This window comes from Miscanthus floridulus, chromosome 1 (genome assembly GCF_019320115.1).
Source record: "Miscanthus floridulus cultivar M001 chromosome 1, ASM1932011v1, whole genome shotgun sequence".
In the NCBI taxonomy this organism is placed as follows: domain Eukaryota; kingdom Viridiplantae; phylum Streptophyta; class Magnoliopsida; order Poales; family Poaceae; genus Miscanthus; species Miscanthus floridulus.
The window spans coordinates 187,699,041-187,718,324 of NC_089580.1; the positions used below are offsets into that span (position 1 = coordinate 187,699,041).

The window sequence follows — 19,284 nt, forward strand, 5'->3', positions numbered from 1 at the left end:
ACTATTCGGTTCGATTTCAATTTCAGTTCGGTTCGATGTTCGGTTTTCGGTGAAAAAACGCCCAGGGTGACTTTGTTTACAGGTCTTTGACATACTCCATAACAACATCACACAACAACACCGTCTGCAGGCACTAGCCTGCTAAAGCCACAAAGCAGGACCTCACAAGTCGTGATCAAAGGTCAAGGTCTTTTATTTATTTATTTAGGCTGTGTTTATTTTCCACTCCTAAACTTTAGCCCTTGTCACATCGGATGTTTGACACATGCATGGAGTATTAAATATAGACTAATTACGAAACTAAATGCACAAATCGAGACTAATTTACGAGACAGAATTTTTAAGCCTAATTAACCCATAATTTGACAATATGGTGCTACAGTAAACATGTGCTAATGACGGGTTAGTTAGGTTTAATAAATTCGTCTCGTGGATTACAGAGGACTTACGTAATTTATTTTATTATTACTATCCAAACACTCGATGTGACACCTCTAAACTTTAGCCTCTGGATTTAAATAATATATCTATCAACGAGAAGGCGTCATGAGGGTCATATATTCCAAACTTATTATTCCTTAATTAACTAGAGACTGAGGATCATTCTTTATCTCAAGAAGGCGTACGTCAACACCCTATTCTAGCGAGTAGTAGCGGGACATGGAGTCGTGTCGTGTGTGATTGTGTCATCGCCGGCCACACGCTGGTCTGCAAACGCTATGTTCATGGGTCAAACTGACCGAAGCAGATGGACGAGCGTCTGTTACTGCCGTTGGCTTTAGGTGGCCGGACTATAGTTCAAACCCACTGCTGGTTAAGTGGATCGAGGAGATGAAATCTGCGCTCACACCGTCACACGTGTACCTATTCCTGGATATTTTTTTTTCTCGAATACGTAAAAAAATTACGTATCATTGTATTAAGGAGAAAAGTTTAAAGAAACATACAACGCGCTTCTATCGAGCGTTGAAGGAAGTCGACCTAACATAGTCGAAGCATGACTATCCCAGTAAAAGATCCCATGTTTCTTGTTCTTTTTTTCTCGAATACGCAAAAAAAATTACGTATCATTGTATTAAGGAGAAAAGTTTAAAGAAACATACAACGCGCTTCTATCGAGCGTTGAAGGAGGTCGACCTAACATAGTCAAAGCATGATCCCATGTTTCTTGTTCGTCGAAAAAGACCTATTCCTGAACATCAGTTCGTCGAAAAAGACTGGCACTGACTGATGCTCGTAGACGAAATTAAACTGCATGCAAGTGCATTGCCACCTCCAACCTCAACCATGAGACGTCAACTTCTTTGATTCAGCCATTGATACTACGTACTACTCTACATGCGACTATGCGAGTATATTTTTACACGGGTCCAATTCCGGCGGAGACTGTCGACCTGGCCAGTTGTCGCTGCTTCTATATATTCTGCATTTCTGACAGGAAACCTCCTGCTGCATAGTGCATCTCATGACTTATGCTGACCGATGGGCAAATAACTGAAGCTAGCTTGTTTCACCCTTCTTTGGTGAATACTTTTAGCAAAAAAGAAGGAAAAAAAATCAAGTGAAACCCGACGAAGTTGCTGGTCAATCACGGACCACCCAGCAGGCCTGGCGGCGGAAGACAAAACGGATATGCTTGTATCCAAGACGACTCCAATCCATCAGGTCTGTAGCATCCATCTGACTATCTTGCATAATGCCATAGTTGCATGGAAAAAGGAGAGACGATTTATTCCACGTATTCTACACACGCGCAGGCGTCGCAGTCTGGGAGTACGTCCAACGTCGCTCTCGCACACCAGCACCACGTTTTGCTCTCCCCACGAATCCTGCCCCTGCGGCGACCAGACGGGGGCGACGGCGACCGCCGGCACCGCACGGGAACGCGAGACCGCAAGATGACACATTGTCGACGGAACCTCCCGGTAGTTCTTCGAGGGGTATTTCATGAAGATAGATTGATTGGTAGAGGAGCGTGACATCAAGAATAAGAAGACAACAGAGACACACGAGTTAGACATGTTTAGGCTGTCACTATGACGTAATACCCTACTCCTATGGTATGTTAGTTACGTAAGTTTGGAGGGGTCCCAGGGCCGGCCCTGATTTTTTTTGAGGCCCGGGGCGAAACCACAATCCGGGGCCCTTTATACATGCATGACATTGACAATACTAAATGTAAATACATATATATAAACACTTAACTGTGGATGCAATAGCAATATTTATATGGAATAATTCATAAATATTAAATTACCTTAAAAATTCCTATATTAAATTACCTTAAAAATTCCTTCTAACATTCCTCGATGCGAAGTCATTGATGATGGTATCAATATCGATCTCATCCAACAATCGCTTCTCAATGCATAATGTTGTCAAACCATTTAACCTCTCTTGAGACATTGTAGATCTCAAATAGTTCTTCAACAATTTTAGTTTTGAGAAGCTTCTTTCAGCTGATGCCACAGTCACAGGCATAGTAAACAAGATCCGATAAGCAATGGAAGCATTAGGATAACAATCAGCCTTTGTAACAAACTCAAAAATCTCCATAGCTGTCATGGGTGTATCTGGCAAAGTGAATTGTAGAACACTCAACTCAGAAATCAGATCATTTAAATCAATGTCAGATGAACCATTTAGAGAGAAAACTGCTGCTAGTGTTGTGCAACACAACTGTAGCTCAGGACCATCCAATGCCTTCAAGTTTGCTGAACTCATTAAAAATCCAAATAATTCTCTGAATGATTCCAATTCTTGAAATCTAGTCTCCAATGAACGGACTGCCATATCAATTATAACCGCGAAGTAACTAACTTTAAATTCCTTCTCACCTTCCAAGAGTGCTTTCTCACTATTATTTTCATCAAAATGCTTCTTTCTAAGAGCACGTCGCTTTACTGGGAACGATGGCTCGACACCCATTTCAGATGCAATTTCCGTTGCATTGACCTTACTAGAAGCATACCCATCATTTCTATAGGTTTTAAAGTAATCCATTATGCCTTGTATCTGCTGCATGGTAGACTCAATGCACATAGATGGTGACTGCAACTTCTTGCTTACTTTATTGACAGCAAATAAAACATCATGCCAAATAACCATGCCAAATATAAATTCAAAGCTGCCAAGTACTTCAAATAAATTCTTTGCATCACTTCTATCCTTTGGTTCTACATCTCTATCTTCACTCAATGCAAGTAAAGCTGCCCTTAGCTGAGGAGCTTGATATCTAATTGCTGCAACACTTTTAATACGACTCTCCCAACGTGTATTGCACAAAGATTTCACAGTTAAACCATCAATATGATCAAGCAAAAATTTCCATCTTTTAGTAGAACCAGCAAATAAGACATATATCCGTTGCACAATTCCAAAAAAGGAGTCAGCTTTGCTACAAGACTTAGCCATATCACAAAGAGTAAGATTAAGACTGTGGCAAGCACATGGCATATACAAGGCTCTTGGATTTATATCACGCAATCGACTTTGAACTCCCTTGTGTTTTCCTTTCATATTAGAACCATTATCATAACCTTGTCCCCTAATGTCATCAATGTTAAGACCAAAGGACTTAATGGAATCAACCAAAACATTGAAGAGCCCAGAACCAGATGTGTCATCTACCTTTAGAAAACCAAGAAAGTACTCCTCTATTTTAATTTTACCTTCACTCATGTTAACACATCGAACCAACAAAGTCATTTGTTCTTGATGACTAACATCTGGGGTGCAATCAAGAATAACTGAGAAATATTTAGCCTCTTTAACAATCTTGATGATAGAATTTATAATGTCAGAAGCCATAAGAGAAATCAACTCATTCTGAATTTTGTGGCTAAGATAATGATAATGAAGATCATTATTTTGAATACGTCTAAGATGGTCTTGCATTACCAAATCAAACTCTGCGACCATCTCAACACAAGCTAAGAAATTGCCATTTTGGTCATTATAAAGCTGCTCGTTAGATCCTCTAAAAGCCAAATTACGTCTACCAAGGAATTTTACAATGGCAACTATTCTCATCAGTACTTGCCTCATCCGCTCTTTCTCCTTGGAGATTTGCTGCTGTAACTCTTTATCAATTGTCTCTTGTTTGCCTAATCTAGTTCTCAATTCATTCCATGAGTTCATATTGGTAATATGCTCAACAGTAATTTCATGTTCCTTCAGCCTCTCATTGATATGTTTCCAGTCTCTATACCCATCATTCCCCAATGAACTCTTGCACTTTTTAGAATTAAAAAGCTTACAGCAAAAGCAAAATACTTTATCCAAGTGTTTGGAATAAACTAGCCATTTCCTGTCACGTAGCTCTCCATTACTCATTTTTCTATGATAATGAGAATATGCAAAATGCCTTAAATTATCGTCGAAAGGGAATACAATATTATCTTCTCTTATAGGCCCCTTTTCAACTAATATATCCCTTGCTTTGTTATCAAGATTATCCCAATTTCTTGGATCATAAATATCCATGTGACACACCGGTTCCTCACCAAGACTACTATTTTCTGTAGTATTTGAATTAAATATGTGCTCATCATTACTCACATTGTTTTCTTCCATGTTAATGCCAACATTGTCATCAGGAGGACCTTCATCTTCTAGAATAATCTGTGTTGGTTCCTTCCAGACAACTATCGCCAACTCGTTTGGATCTCTTGAAGTGTTTGGATTATTCTTCAAAAATTTATGCATAGAACCCCTCTGTGATTGTATGAACTCATCTATTCGTGCTTTCTTTTTCCTTTTCTCACTGCCGGAAGCATACTTTCTTAATGACATGATGCTGTTAAGATTTAGAGAAACAATTAGCTAAAAAAAGTAACTCATCTAGACATCTAGTACTCGCCAGGCTCAGTGTGGCTCACCGCGATTCGTCGTCGCTCGTCTGGGTCGGGCGGTGTCGCGGAGATCGCAGAGCGCGTCGGCAGCGTCGTGTGGCGTCGAGTCCAGCGTCTCGCGGAGTCGCGGTCTCGCGCTCGCGGTCTCGCCTCGCGCCGTCGCGCAGGCGCAACAGCCGCGCCCTCGCGTCTCACGTTGCCGGCCGCCGCCGCCGTCGCGCAGGCGCAACAGCCGCGCCCTGGAGGAGTCTGCGTGTGGGCGTGTGGCTTCTCACGGAAGCTAGCTCTTTCTTTCTTTCTGTCAGCAGTTCATCCTTGATCCTTCTCGTGGACGCCAGGAGGCCCAGGACTGCAGGCCACCAACGTTCAGTAATCAGTACTGGACTACTGGGCCAAATCCAAATACTAATATGACTGGTAATGGGCCAAATCCAAATACTAATAGGCCACCAACGTTCAGTACTGCAGTTCATCCTTGATCCTTCCGTATGACCGTATCCTGCATACTTGGGGTGGGGCCCTACCTAGTTGGGGGCCCAGGGTAGCCGCCCCGCTTGCCCGCATCCAGGGCCGGGCCTAGGGGGTCCCTGACCACCTTATATAGTCCGGGGAGCAGGGTTACAAGTCGGTTAGATCTTAGAGATAACCGGAAAGTAATAACTGATTACAGGAATCTTGTGATCATACATATCCTAATAAATCTCGTAGTATCTTTAGGATATCTTCCAGATGTCTTGCGGAAGGCACCGACCAGAGTCGTGCCCCACAAGGCTGCGTCTTGTGGGTTGGGCCGCCCCTGAGGGCACAGCCCATGTGGTCTGCCGTGGATATCCAGGGTCATACCCTACACAGCTAGTCCCCGAGCGTCTTATACCCGTAGTGCAATGCCGTCTTGAGCTTGTTCGGGCAGGTGCGAACGAAGCCGAGCAGTCGAACTCATGGTCCGACCACCATAATGAGTTGTGAGCAGTTGTCGAGCAGCGTGTACTATCACCGAGTAGCTCGAATCGTAGCCGAGCAGTATAACCTAAGCACGGCTTGTCATAAGGGTGTAAGGAGCTCAAGTTCAGAATCAAAAATTTCTTCGCAGTGGAACAAGTGTGCCCACTTAAAGTCCGACCACGATAAAAAGAGATAGTCTTCTTCAACTTTAAGAGGCGTGGAGTCTTCAGAAATAAAGCAGGCACATTCACCGCAAGATGAAGTGTGCCTATTTAGTTCCCGAGCCTGACAGTAGATGACATAGTCATGTGGTGCCAGAGTTCAAAGTAGAAGAATAGTAAAAGATCAGCCGAGCAGGCAGCCAGTGCTCGAGCGAAGCTCTGAAATGAGAGAGAGCACATTCACCGCAAGGTGAAGTGTGCCCACTTAGTCCTTGAGCCTGACAGTAGGTGACGCAGTCACGTGGTGCCAGGGTAAAAAACCTAAAAATGATAAAAAGACCAGCCGAGCAGGCAGCCAGTCCCCGAGCCATTTACGGAGATATCTGAAAACCCCAACTGTAGAGAAAAAACCGGAGTAATGGCTGTACAGTAACTGTTACCGAGCCTTAATAAATGGCGGAGAAGTCGACGATTTATTCGACGAGTGATAACCAGCGGTAGTGATAAATTAGCAACGTGGGATGCGGTTGCGTGAAAGCCCATGTTACGGCCCAACAAGCCACGTCGAAGAATTGGGGGGGGGGGCGCAAATCGCGGAAATGGTTTCCCAAAAACCCTCGAATGCGAAAGGATGGAGAAAGTGCTTTATAACTGTGCCGTCGCATCCCTTGTTCATACCTTTGCCACTTTGCCATTCTGTCTTTATCCTCATCCCTCACATTTTCAGATTCGCATCCATGCACGCTCCCGACGTCAGTCCCCATCCAGATCTGAGAGATGGTACCGAAGAGGAGAGCTGTGAACCCGAAGAAGGCGAGCCCAAAGAAGGCAGGAGCGGGAGCCAGTCGCGATGAAGAGTGGGTGCCATCGCGTATGGGGGAAGCGGAGCTTGAGAGATTAGTGGAGGCGGGCGCGGCCAGCCAATGGTGAGCCCTTCCTGATGCCTAACACGGATGAAGCTGTAATCTTCGAGGATTATTTCTAGCGTGGGTTGGGGTTCCCTATTCATCCTTTCTTGTGGGATCTACTGGAGTCCTGGGCGATTAGTCTCTGCAATCTCCATCCCAACACCATATTACACATCTCGATCTTTATCCATTTCTGTTAGACGTTTTTGGGGATTCTGCCACACTTCAACACCTTTAGACACCTGTTCTGGTTGAAGAAGAAGGGCGGTGGTGGATCCAAGGTGGTCGGCGGCGTATATCTACGGCTCCAGAATGGAATGGCCAGCGAGTACATTAATGTACCGCTGAACACTTCTCTGAAAGGGTGGAACTCCAAGTGGTTCTACATGAAACAAAGTCACCCTACAATCCGCTGCGATGTCCACCATATCCCAGAGAACTAAAAAAGTTGGTCGGAGAAACCGAACAGTGATGACATGGAACAAGTAAGGGAGCTCCTTGACCTACTTGAAGGCATAGAGATTAGCGGCGAACTAGTGGCGGCGAGCTTCATAGTGTGCCGAATCCAGCCCTGCAAGGAGAAGGCCCACCCAGGCTTTGACTACAGTGGTGATGACGACGGGACCCGGGAGAGGAGGGAACGGTTGATGAAACAAATTGCCCTAGAGCGGGCCGCAAAGCTGCTCGCTCCCAGCGCCTCGTTCCGCTGGCCAAAGCAAACAAGGGCCTTCAACTGAACAAATCCGCCTCCTCAGGTAAACATCTCGATTGTTTTTGCCCGACACTTATAATCTTGACGCATTGTCGAGTAGTGAACTGATGAACTTATGCAAAGATCCATTCATAGGAAAAGAGCAGTGTACTTCTCTGGCATGTCGAGGGGTGATTGGTCGAGGGGTGTAGATGCTCGGCCACCGGCTCGGCCTGAGGAAGATGCGGCCAGCGCTTCGTCAGAGTCCGAGGATGGTCGAATAGAAAATTCGCCCCCAATATCGGAGAAAGTCTAGGGAAAAAGAGCAGCGGCAGACGAGCTGGCCCGGAAGAAGAGGAAGACAGCGACCGCCGGTCCCCTCAAACCAGGCGACATCTCGCTTGGTGGCGACCAGACCACTCAACAGCAGAGGACCGCGATGCTCGAGTGGTCGGATGACGACAAAACTTTGGTGGCTCCTCCGCCGAGCCCTGAAGTACCTCTGCACAACACTCACGTGGAGGAACAAGCGAGGAGAGGCGAAGAAGTTCCCGAGCAGCAGGCGACAGGAGTCCCCAAGCAGCAGGCGATGGGAGTCCCTGCACAGCAGGCGAAGGGAGTCCTAGAGCGGCAGGCGGAACAGAGGCCAACGGTGGAGGAAACCGGACGTCCACCCCACAGTACGGGAGTCGACCCCATGGCCGTGCCTAGGTGCTCGAGTAGGTGTCACCGGTTCAAGAAATTGTTCCGATAGACCAAACCGTGAGTATACTTTCCTTGGAGTTACTTTGTTGTCATTTCTTAGCTTTTTGGCGCTTGACGAACTGATGTGATGTAGGGCAAAGCATACGGAGGGTCTGACCCCACTAGTCCAGACTGCCGAACCACCGAGGGCTGATCCCATAGTGGAAACAACGCCGACAGCTACCGTCCCCGAGTCCCCTAGTGCTCGGCAGCTGGAGGAGGAGTCAGCCGTTGCTGCTGGTGATCTTGGCAACGACGAACGAGCGGCGTTGGCAACAGACGGATCGGTGGCAGCGCCTGAGGCAACGGCGAGAACCGCTGGGTCTTCGAGAGTAGAGGCTGGAGTTGCTGGCAATGCGCCGAAGTCTGGGGCAATGAAGCCAATGGTGCTCGAGGGACAAACGGCGCCTCCTAAGGCATCGTAGGGCATGGTCAGAGCTGTTGTCCTGCCGTAGAGCCCCCGGTTGAAAGGTCCTAATGGCTAGAGGGGGGGGGGTGAATAGCCTAATAAAATTTCTACAACAACACTTAATCAAAAGGTTAGACAATTATGAGGCGAAGCAAGTGTTGCGCTAGCCTACTCAAAATGCAAGTCACCTACCACAATTCTAGTTTTAGATAGTGCCGATTCACACAAGAGGTATGGCACTACCCTATGTTAGTGTGCTCCCAAAGGCTAACTAAAGAGCCACACCAACCAAGCAAGCAAGCTCTCACAACTAGCTACACTAAAGAGCTTGTCAACTAGTTTGCAGTAAAGTAAAGAGAGTGATCAAGATAGTTATACCGCCGTGTAGAGGAGTGAACCAATCAATCACAAGGATGAATAACAATGAAGACCAATCACCTTGGAATCAAAGGATGAACACAATGATTTTTACTAAGGTTCACTTGCTTGCCGGCAAGCTACTCCTCGTTGTGGCGATTCACTCACTTGGAGGTTCATGCGCTAATTGGCTTCACATGCCAAACCCTCAATAGGTTGCCGCACAACCAACACAAGATGAGGATCACACAAGCCACGAGCAATTCACTAAAGTACCTTTTGGCGCTCCACCGAGAAAAGGTCAAGAACCCCTCATAATCACCACGATCGGAGCCAGAGACAATCACCACCCTCTGCTCAACGATCCTCACTGCTCCAAGCCGTCTAGGTGGCGGCAACCACCAAGAGTAACAAGCGAAATCCGTAGCGAAACACGAACACCAAGTGCCTCTGGATGTAATCACTCAAGCAATGCACTTGGATTCACTCCCAATCTCACTATGATGATGAATCAATGATGGAGATGAGTGGGAGGACTTTGGCTAGGCTCATAAGATTGCTATGTCAATGAAAATGGTCAAAGATGTGAGCCATAGCCGGCCATGGGGCTTAAATAGAAGCCCCCATGAAATAGAGCCGTTGTACCCCTTCACTGGGCACACTACGCTCTGATCGGACGCTCCGGTCAAACTGACCGGACCCTAGACTCAGCGTCCGGTCCACTGATGGATGCCATGTGTCACCAGCTTCACACGCTGTTCGTCAGATTTCAATGGCTATGAAGCTGACCGGACGCTCTGGCAAAACTGACTGGACGCTGGAGCTACAGCATCCGGTCGAGTACAGTAAGGGTCAAAAACCAGTTTTCCTCGATCGGACGCGTCCGGTCCACCTCGACCGGACATAGCCTAGCGTCCGGTGGTAAACCCTAGCCACTGTACCGCCAGTCAGCGTGACCGGACGCAGGCAATCAGCGTCCGGTGCTTTTGGATCCAGCGTCCGGTCACTTGACCGACGCTGGCATCACCTCTGTTTTCTTTACCCTTGCTCAAGTGTGCTAACCACCAAGTGTATCACCTTGTGCACATGTGTTAGCACATTTTCACAAACATTTTTAAGGGTGTTAGCACTCCACTAGATCCTAAATGCATATGCAATGAGTTAGAGCATCTAGTGGCACTTTGATAACCGCATTCCGATATGAGTTTCACCCCTCTTAATAGTACGACTATCAAACCTAAATGCGATCACACTCTCTAAGTGTCTTGATCACCAAAACAAGATAGCTCCTACAAATTATACCTTTGTCTTGAGCTTTTTGTTTTTCTCTTTCTTCTTTTCAAGTTTAAGCCCTTGATCATCGCCATGCCATCACCATTGTCATGTTATGATCTTCATTAGCTTCTCCACTTGAAGTGTGCTACCTATCTCATGATCACTTGATAAACTAGGTTAGCACTTAGGGTTTTATCAATTCACCAAAACCAAACTAGAGCTTTCAATCTCCCCCTTTTTGGTAATTGATGACAACCCTTATACAAAGATATGAATTAAAATTCAATTGAGTCCATGTTGCTTGCCCAAGCATATTTACCATGTGTAAAAGGATATGGACAAGTTTTATGAACCCCAAATGGTAGCAATTGCTCCCCCCTACATATGTGCTAAGAGTTTGGATTAAAGCTTGCACATATGCTTAGATAGGAAATATAGGAGTCAATGTCTACCAAATGATGCTAAGGTATTAAAGTTGGACCTTTGAAGCGTGATACCAATCGGAGTGCACCAATATACCATCCTTAGCACCATGGTTAGCTCAATATCACTTGGAAACATACTTTGGAAAGAAACCACTTGTAAAAACTTGCTTGGAAATGAAAGTAATCTAGTGATTTCATTTCATTATTCAATCTTACAACTAACATTCATCACACAAGCATGGATGTGTAAATTTAATACTTGTGCCATGCAAGCAAACATATGAAATGCACATTCAAATGTACCATACAAGTTCATGAGCTTGCTCCCCCTACTTATGTGCTCAAGAATTTTTAATTGATTCCTTTCCTTTGTCATATCTCTCCCCCTATGTCAAGTTCTCCCCCTTTGTTGTCTTTTCACTATCTTAGTACACTAATATCTTCGTTTTTCTCCCCATGTACTAATATCTTTGTTTCTCTCCCCCTTTGTCATCAATGACCACAAAGGTTCTAAATATAGATAGTATTACTTGTAGGGTTGAGATTATCAATGTCAATCAATGGGGTGAGGATCATTTTCCCAAATTTGGTCTAATCTAGATTATTTGCCAAAGATATTTAACTCGGTTTGATCCAAGGACAAGCTTCTTCACACCTCCAAGTAAGGGTTATCTTGTACCATGTTGAGTTAAACACTTATAGCTCATTTTCTAGATTAAACACTAGGTTTACAAGCCCATAAACATGTCATATGCTATCACTAGATCAAATCAAGCATAGAAGCAATAGTGATACCATATAAACATCAAATTCATTTGATTTTCATGAATGAGCCTAATAAAATAGAACCACTTGAAAGGTCCTAATAAGATTGAAAATATGACTAGATGCACTAAACATGTCCTTAGAAAGGATGTATGCCATGCCAATCAACTTTTACCTTGGATTGCTCGAAGGAGAGGCATGTCATATAAGTGGGGAGTGCATCAACACATATTTGAGAAATCCAATATGTTCAACTCATTCCTTAGCTTATAAAACCTTTTCTCATCCAATGGCTTGGTGAATATATCAGCAAGTTGATCTTCGGTGCCTACACTCTTACTGCAAATGTCTCCTTTTTGTTGGTGATCTCTTATGAAACGGTGGCGGACATCAATGTGCTTTGTTCTTGCATGTTGAACCGGATTGTTGGTTAGCTTGATTGCACTCTCATTGTCACATAGCAATGGCACTTTCTTGAACTTGATTCCAAAGTCACTCAAAGTGGCCTTCATCCAAAGTATTTGTGCACAACAACTACCGGTGGATATGTATTCGGCTTCGGCGGTTGATAATGCAACACTATTTTGCTTCTTTGATGACCATGAAATAAGTGATCTTCCCAACAATTGACATGTGCCCGATGTGCTCTTCCTTTCAACCTTGCATCCCGCATAATCCGAGTCGGAGTAACCAACTAGCTAAAACTTTGCTCTTTTGGGATACCATAAACCAACATTTGGTGTATGCTTTAAGTACCTCAATATCCTCTTTATAGCCTTCAAATGACTTTCTCTTCGTGAGGCTTGAAATCTTGCACACATGCATACACTAAAAATGACATCTGGCCTTAATGCGGTCACATAGAGTAGGCTTCCAATCATAGACCGATACAACTTTTGATCCACCATGTTTCCACTTGCATCACTATCCAAGTTGCCATTGGTTCCCATTGGTGTGCTAATGACTTTGCTATCAATCATTCCAAACTTCTTGATCATGTCCTTGATGTACTTGCCTTGACTCACAAATGTACCATTCTTTAATTGCTTGATTTGAAGACCAAGGAAGTAACTCAATTCTCCAATCATGGACATCTCAAACTCATTAGCCATCATCTTTCCAAACTCATTACAAAAATCTTGATTTGTTGATCCAAATATGATATCATCAACATAGATTTGCAACACAAACTAGTCTTTTCCAATCTTCTTGATGAAAAGAGTGGTGTCAACCTTGCCCATTGTGAACCCTTTAGAGAGGAGAAAGTCCCTCAATCTCTCATACCATGCTCTAGGTGCTTGCTTCAAACCATACAAAGCTTTCTTCAACTTGTATACATGGTTGGGCTTCTTATCATCTTCAAAACTGGGAGGTTGCTCAACATATACTTCTTCATTGATGTAGCCATTGAGAAATGCACTCTTAACATCCATTTGATAGAGCTTGATGTTGTGGGCACAAGCATAGGCTAGCAAGATTCTAATTGCTTCCAATCTAGCAACCGAGGCATATGTTTCTCCAAAGTCAAGACCTTCAATTTATGTATAGCCTTGTGCTACTAATCTTATTTTGTTCCTTACTACTATCCCATCTTGATCTTGCTTGTTTCTAAAGACCCATTTGGTTCCAATCACATTGTGTCCCTTTGGTCTCTCTACCAACTCCCATACTTGATTTCTTGTGAAGTTGTTCAATTCTTCATGCATAACATTCACCCAATCAACATCCTTCAAAGTTTCAGCTATCTTCTTTGGTTCAATGGATGACATAAATGAGAAGTGTTCACAAAATGATGCCAATCTTGATCTCGTTTGCACACCTCTTGAAATATCTCCAATGATTGTATCCAAAGGATGATCTCTTGCAATACTTGTTCGTTGGAGCAATGGAACTTGATTGCTTGCACTTGCTAGAACATTGGGTTGAGATGATGTACTAGCCACTTGATCTTGATCAATATCATGAGAGTCACTTGCACTAACTTGATTTGTATGATCTTGCATATTTGAGTTAGAGAGCACTTGCACTTGATCATCTTCATCATCAATCACTTGCCTAGGCCTCAATTCACCAATATCCATGTTCTTCATGGCATTTGAAAGTTGAATGCCTCTAACATCTTCCAAGTTCTCATTCTCTTCTTGTGAACCCTTGATTTCATCAAATTCAACATCATGAACCTCCTCAAGAGTACCACTATCCAAATTCCAAACTCTATATGCTTTGCTTGTGGTGGAATAGCCAAGTAGGAATCCTTCATCACATTTCTTGTCAAACTTGCCCAATCTTGTGCCTTTCTTCAAGATATAGCATTTGCAACCCGAAAATATGCAATGTTGGGCTTTCTACCATTCAAGAGTTCATATGGTGTCTTCTCTTTCAATCGGTGACAATAGAGGTGGTTGCTACAATAGCAAGCCGTGTTGATAGCTTCGGCCCAAAAAGATTGACTCACATTGTACTCACTAAGCATAGACCTTGCCATATCAATAAGTGTTCTATTTTTCCTCTCAACAAGGCTATTTGATTGGGGTGTGTACTTGGCCGAGAATTGATGCCTAATTCCAAATTCATCACATAACTCATCATTTCTAGTATTCTTGAACTCACTACCATTGTCACTTCTAACTCTCTTGATGGTTGTTTCAAACTCATTGTGAATGCCCTTGACAAATGATTTGAATGTTGCAAATACATCACTTTTGTCCACTAGAAAGAATACCCATGTATATTTAGTGTAGTCATCCACTATCACAAATCCATATTTGTTTCCACCGATACTAGTGTATTATGTTGGCCCAAATAAATCCATGTGCAATAACTCAAATGCTTTACTAGTGCTCATCATGCTTTTCTTAGAATGGGTGTTTCCAACTTGTTTGCCGGCTTGACAAGAGCTACAAAGTTTATTCTTTTCAAACACAACATCTTTCAAGCCTTTAACTAAGTCATGCTTAATCAATCTATTCAATTGTTTCATTCCAACATGACCAAGCCTTCTATGCCATAACCAACCCATGCTAGACTTAGTGAACAAGCATGTAGATAATCTAGCTTCACTAGCATTGAAATCAACTGAGTATAGATTCTCATATCTAAAACCTTTGAAGATCAAATTAGAGCCATCTACACTTATGATTTCTACATTATCTACCCCAAATATGCATTTGAATCCAAGATCACATAATCGAGCCACGGATAGCAAATTGAAGTTCAAGCTCTCTACTAGCAACACATTGGATATGCTCAAGTCATTGGATATTGCAATCTTACCAAGTCCTTTGACCTTGCCTTTGCCATTGTCACCAAATGTGATACTATCATAACCATCATTGCCATTGGTGTTGATTGAGTTGAACATTCTTGCATCACCGGTCATGTGTTGAGTGCACCCACTATCAAGAACCCAATGCCTTCCTCCAGCTTTGTAATTGACCTACAAAAGAAGATCAATTCTTTTTAGGTACCCAAACTTGCTTGGGTCCTTGAAGGTTAGTTACTAAGCTCTTTGGAACCCAAATGGCTTTCTTCTTTGAGCCCATCCATGGTTTACCAATGAACTTAGCTTTTACGCCATTTGTACCCTTAGTAAGCATATAGCATGAATCAAGCTTAATGGAGGATACATTAGCATTTTTGCTCTTGTTTTTGCATTCTTGCTCTTTGTGACCAACTTGCTTGCAATTAGTGCAAAACTGACCATTGTTCTTCACAAAACTAGTCTTGTGAGGAGCAAAGGCCGCCTTGCCTTTCTTGGGGGTATAGCCCAATCCCTCTTTGTAGAGAGAAGCTCTTTAGCTACCCAAGCACATAAGCAAGCGGTCCTCACCACCATAAGCCTTAGCTAAGGTGTGAGTGAGCTTAGTGACCTCCTTCTTGAGGTTCTCATTCTCAATCACTAGTGAGGCATCACAAGTGAGACCATCACTACTAGATGAGGTAGAAGTGGAAGTGCTACAAGAAGGGTTAGTAGGAGCAACAATGATAGGCATAGATAGTGATTCATCAATTATATCACAAGTTAAACCTACATTGTAAGTTTCAACATGCTTCCTTTTATTTTGCTCATCAAGTAAAGTGGAATGAGCCTTTTCAAGCTTTTTGTGAGCTTTGCCAAGCTTCTCATTGGCTTCCTCTAGCCTCTCATGAGATGCATTGAGGTCATCAAAGGCTTGCTTAAGGGCTTTTAGTTCCTTATGCAAGGTTTTGCATTCCCTTCTCTTGATATCAAAGTGTTCTCTAGCATCTTCTAGCATGTCAATTAATTCATCCGTAGTAGGTTCATCATCATCACTATCACTATCATTTTTATTTTCATGTTCATTATCATCAACATGTTCTTTATCACTTTCATCATCACAAGATTGTACCTTAGTGCCCTTAGCCATGAAGTATGATGAAGATTCGAAGAGAGAAGGCTTCTCATTGATGGCAATGCTTGCAAGAACCTTCTTCTTGGTGGTCTTGTGATCATCACTATCATCATCATCATCACTTGAGGAAGCATCACTATCCCAAGTGACTACATATGAACCACCCTTCTTCTTCTTGAAGGCCATCTTGTCCTTCTTCTCTTTCTTTTCCCTCTTGTCCTTCTTGTTCTTCTTATTGTCGTCATCATTGTCACTATTGTATGGGCATTGAGCAACAAGATGATCTTTGCTTCCACATTTGAAGCACCTTCTTGACTCTTCTTTGTTCTTGGATGAAGACTTCTTTCTTCTAGCATGGTAGCCCTTCTTCACCATGAACTTGCCAAATCTCTTGACAAATAGAGCCATCTTCTCATCATCGTCATCATCCCATGATTCATCTTCTTCACTTGATGTTTCTTGCTTTGCTTTGCCCTTGGATGATGTGGCTTTGAATGCCATGCTCTTCTTCTTCTCATCCTTCTTCTCATCTTTCTTCTCCTTCTTTTCTTCCTTCTCATCATCATCTCTATAAGTGTCATCGGTCATTATATCTCCCAACACTTGGTTTGGTGTCATGGTGTCCAAACCGCTTCTCACTAGAATGGTGACCAATGTACCAAATCTTGAAGGCAAGCATCTCAAGAACTTGTGGGAGAAGTCCTTGTCCTTCATCTCTTCTCCAAGTGCTTTGAGATCATTGATAAGCACTTGAAGCCTATGGAACATCTCTAGCACACTCTCATCATCCTTCATCTTGAAGCTTGCAAACTTCTCTTTGAGAATGTATGCCTTTGCACCCTTCACGGCTTGAGTACCCTCAAATGATTCTTCCAACTTCTTCCAAGCCTCATGAGCCATCTCAATATTCTTGATTTGCTCAAATATTCTCTCATCAATTGCATCATGAATAGCACTTAGAGCAATGTCATTATTTTGGAGAAGTATTTCTTCGGCCACGGTGGGATTCTCCGGATCACCAATCTCAATTTTGGTTTCTACCACCTTCCACACCTTTCTATTGATTGACTTGATATGTGTGGTCATCTTTGACTTTCAATAAGGATAATTTGTGCCATCAAATTGGGGTGGCTTCTTGGTGTTGTTGATTTGAGCCATTTCAACACCAAAGGTTGTTAAGCCTTAAATAACGGTGACCTCGGCTCTAATACCACTTGAAAGGTCCTAATGGCTAGAGAGGGGGTGAATAGCCTAATAAAATTTCTACAACAACACTTAATCAAAAGGTTAGACAATTATGAGGCGAAGCAAGTGTTGCGCTAGCCTACTCAAAATGCAAGTCACCTACCACAATTCTAGTTTTAGATAGTGTCGATTCACACAATAGGTATGACACTACCCTATGTTAGTGTGCTCCCAAAGGCTAACTAAAGAGCCACACCAACCAAGCAAGCAAGCTCTCACAACTAGCTACACTAAAGAGCTTATCAACTAGTTTGCGGTAAAGTAAAGAGAGTGATCAAGATAGTTATACCGCCGTGTAGAGGAGTGAACCAATCAATCACAAGGATGAATAACAATGAAGACCAATCACCTCGGAATCAAAGGATAAACACAATGATTTTTACTGAGGTTCACTTGCTTGCCGGCAAGCTACTCCTTGTTGTGGCGATTCACTCACTTGGAGGTTCATGCGCTAATTGGCTTCACATGCCAAACCCTCAATAGGGTGCCACACAACCAACACAAGATGAGGATCACACAAGCCACGAGCAATTCACTAAAGTACCTTTTGGCGCTCCGCCAGGGAAAGGTCAAGAACCCCTCACAATCACCACGATCAGAGTCAGAGACAATCACCACCCTCTGCTCAATGATCCTCGCTGCTCCAAGCTGTCTAGGTGGCGGCAACCACCAAGAGTAACAAGCAAAATCCGCAGCGAAACACGAACACCAAGTGCCTCTAGATGCAATCACTCAAGCAATGCACTTGGATTCACTCCCAATCTCACTATGATGATGAATCAATGATGGAGATGAGTGGGAGGACTTTGGCTAGGCTCACAAGGTTGCTATGTCAATAAAAATGGCTAAAGATGTGAGCCATAGCTGGCCATGGGGCTTAAATAGAAGCCTCCACGAAATAGAGCCGTTGTACCCCTTTAATGGTCACACTGCGCTCTGACCGGACGCTTCGATCAAACTGACCGGACCCTGGACTTAGCGTCCGATCCACTAATGGACGCCACGTGTCACCAGCTTCAAACGTTGTTCATCAGATTTCAACGGCTATAAAGCTGACCGGACGCTCTGGCAAAACTAACCGGACGCTGGAGCCACAGCGTTCGGTCGAGTACAGTAAGGGTCAAAAACTAGTTTTCCTCGACCGAACGCGTCCGGTCCACCTCGACAGGACACAGCCCAGCGTCCGGTGGTAAACCCTAGCCACTGTACCACCAGTCAGCGCGACCGGACGCAGGCAGTCAGCGTCCGGTGCTTTTGGATCCAGCGTCCGGTCACTTGACCGACGCTGACATCACCTCTGTTTTCTTTACCCTTGCTCAAGTGTGCTAACCACCAAGTGTATCACCTTGTGCACATGTGTTAGCATATTTTCACAAATATTTTCAAGGGTGTTAGCACTCCACTAGATCCTAAATGCATATGCAATGAGTTAGAGCATCTAGTGGCACTTTGATAACCGCATTCCGATACGAGTTTCACCCCTCTTAATAGTACAGCTATCAAACCTAAATGTGATCACACTCTCTAAGTGTCTTGATCACCAAAACAAGATAGCTCCTATGAATTATACCTTTGTCTTGAGCTTTTTGTTTTTCTCTTTCTTCTTTTCAAGTTTAAGCCCTTGATCATCGCCATGCCATCACCATTGTCATGTTATGATCTTCATTAGCTTCTCCACTTGAAGTGTGCTACCTATCTCATGATCACTTGATAAACTAGGTTAGCACTTAGGGTTTTATCGATTCACCAAAACCAAACTAGAGCTTTCACCGGTGGTGCCTCGAGCTACAGTGGAAGAGGACGAGGTGGGGGAGATCGAGCGCGCTGAACCTCAACCCCAAGCTATCCGAATCCTCCGCAAGCACGATGACGAAGTGGTGGTTATCGAGGAGGAAGATACCACCAGGGAGATGAGGAAATTGAAGACCACCCTCACCGAAGTGATGAAACAGATCGAGGTCAGTACCGCATCTAGAGTGGTCATCTTTGACGTTGATGATCGAAGTTCATCATTATAATTGTGTATTTGTAGGGGATAACTCGGACTGTCGAGCAGCGGCATGAGCTAATTAATAGGATGGAACCCCTCGCCGAAGAGAACAAAAAACTCAGAGAGGCGATGAACCTGATGGAGAG

General features: G+C 43.8%; 1 protein-coding gene across 1 annotated transcript; it reads right to left on the reverse strand.

Moving 5' to 3' along the window:
• Positions 1-2,283: 2,283 nt before the first annotated feature.
• Positions 2,284-6,720, reverse strand: LOC136468506 (uncharacterized). Its single transcript, XM_066467061.1, has 3 exons — positions 6,635-6,720; positions 3,968-4,798; positions 2,284-3,841 (listed from the first exon to the last, which is right to left on the reverse strand). Exons 1-3 carry the CDS (start codon positions 6,718-6,720, stop codon positions 2,284-2,286), a joined length of 2,475 nt encoding a protein of 824 aa, XP_066323158.1.
• Between the last annotated feature and the right edge of the window lie 12,564 nt (positions 6,721-19,284).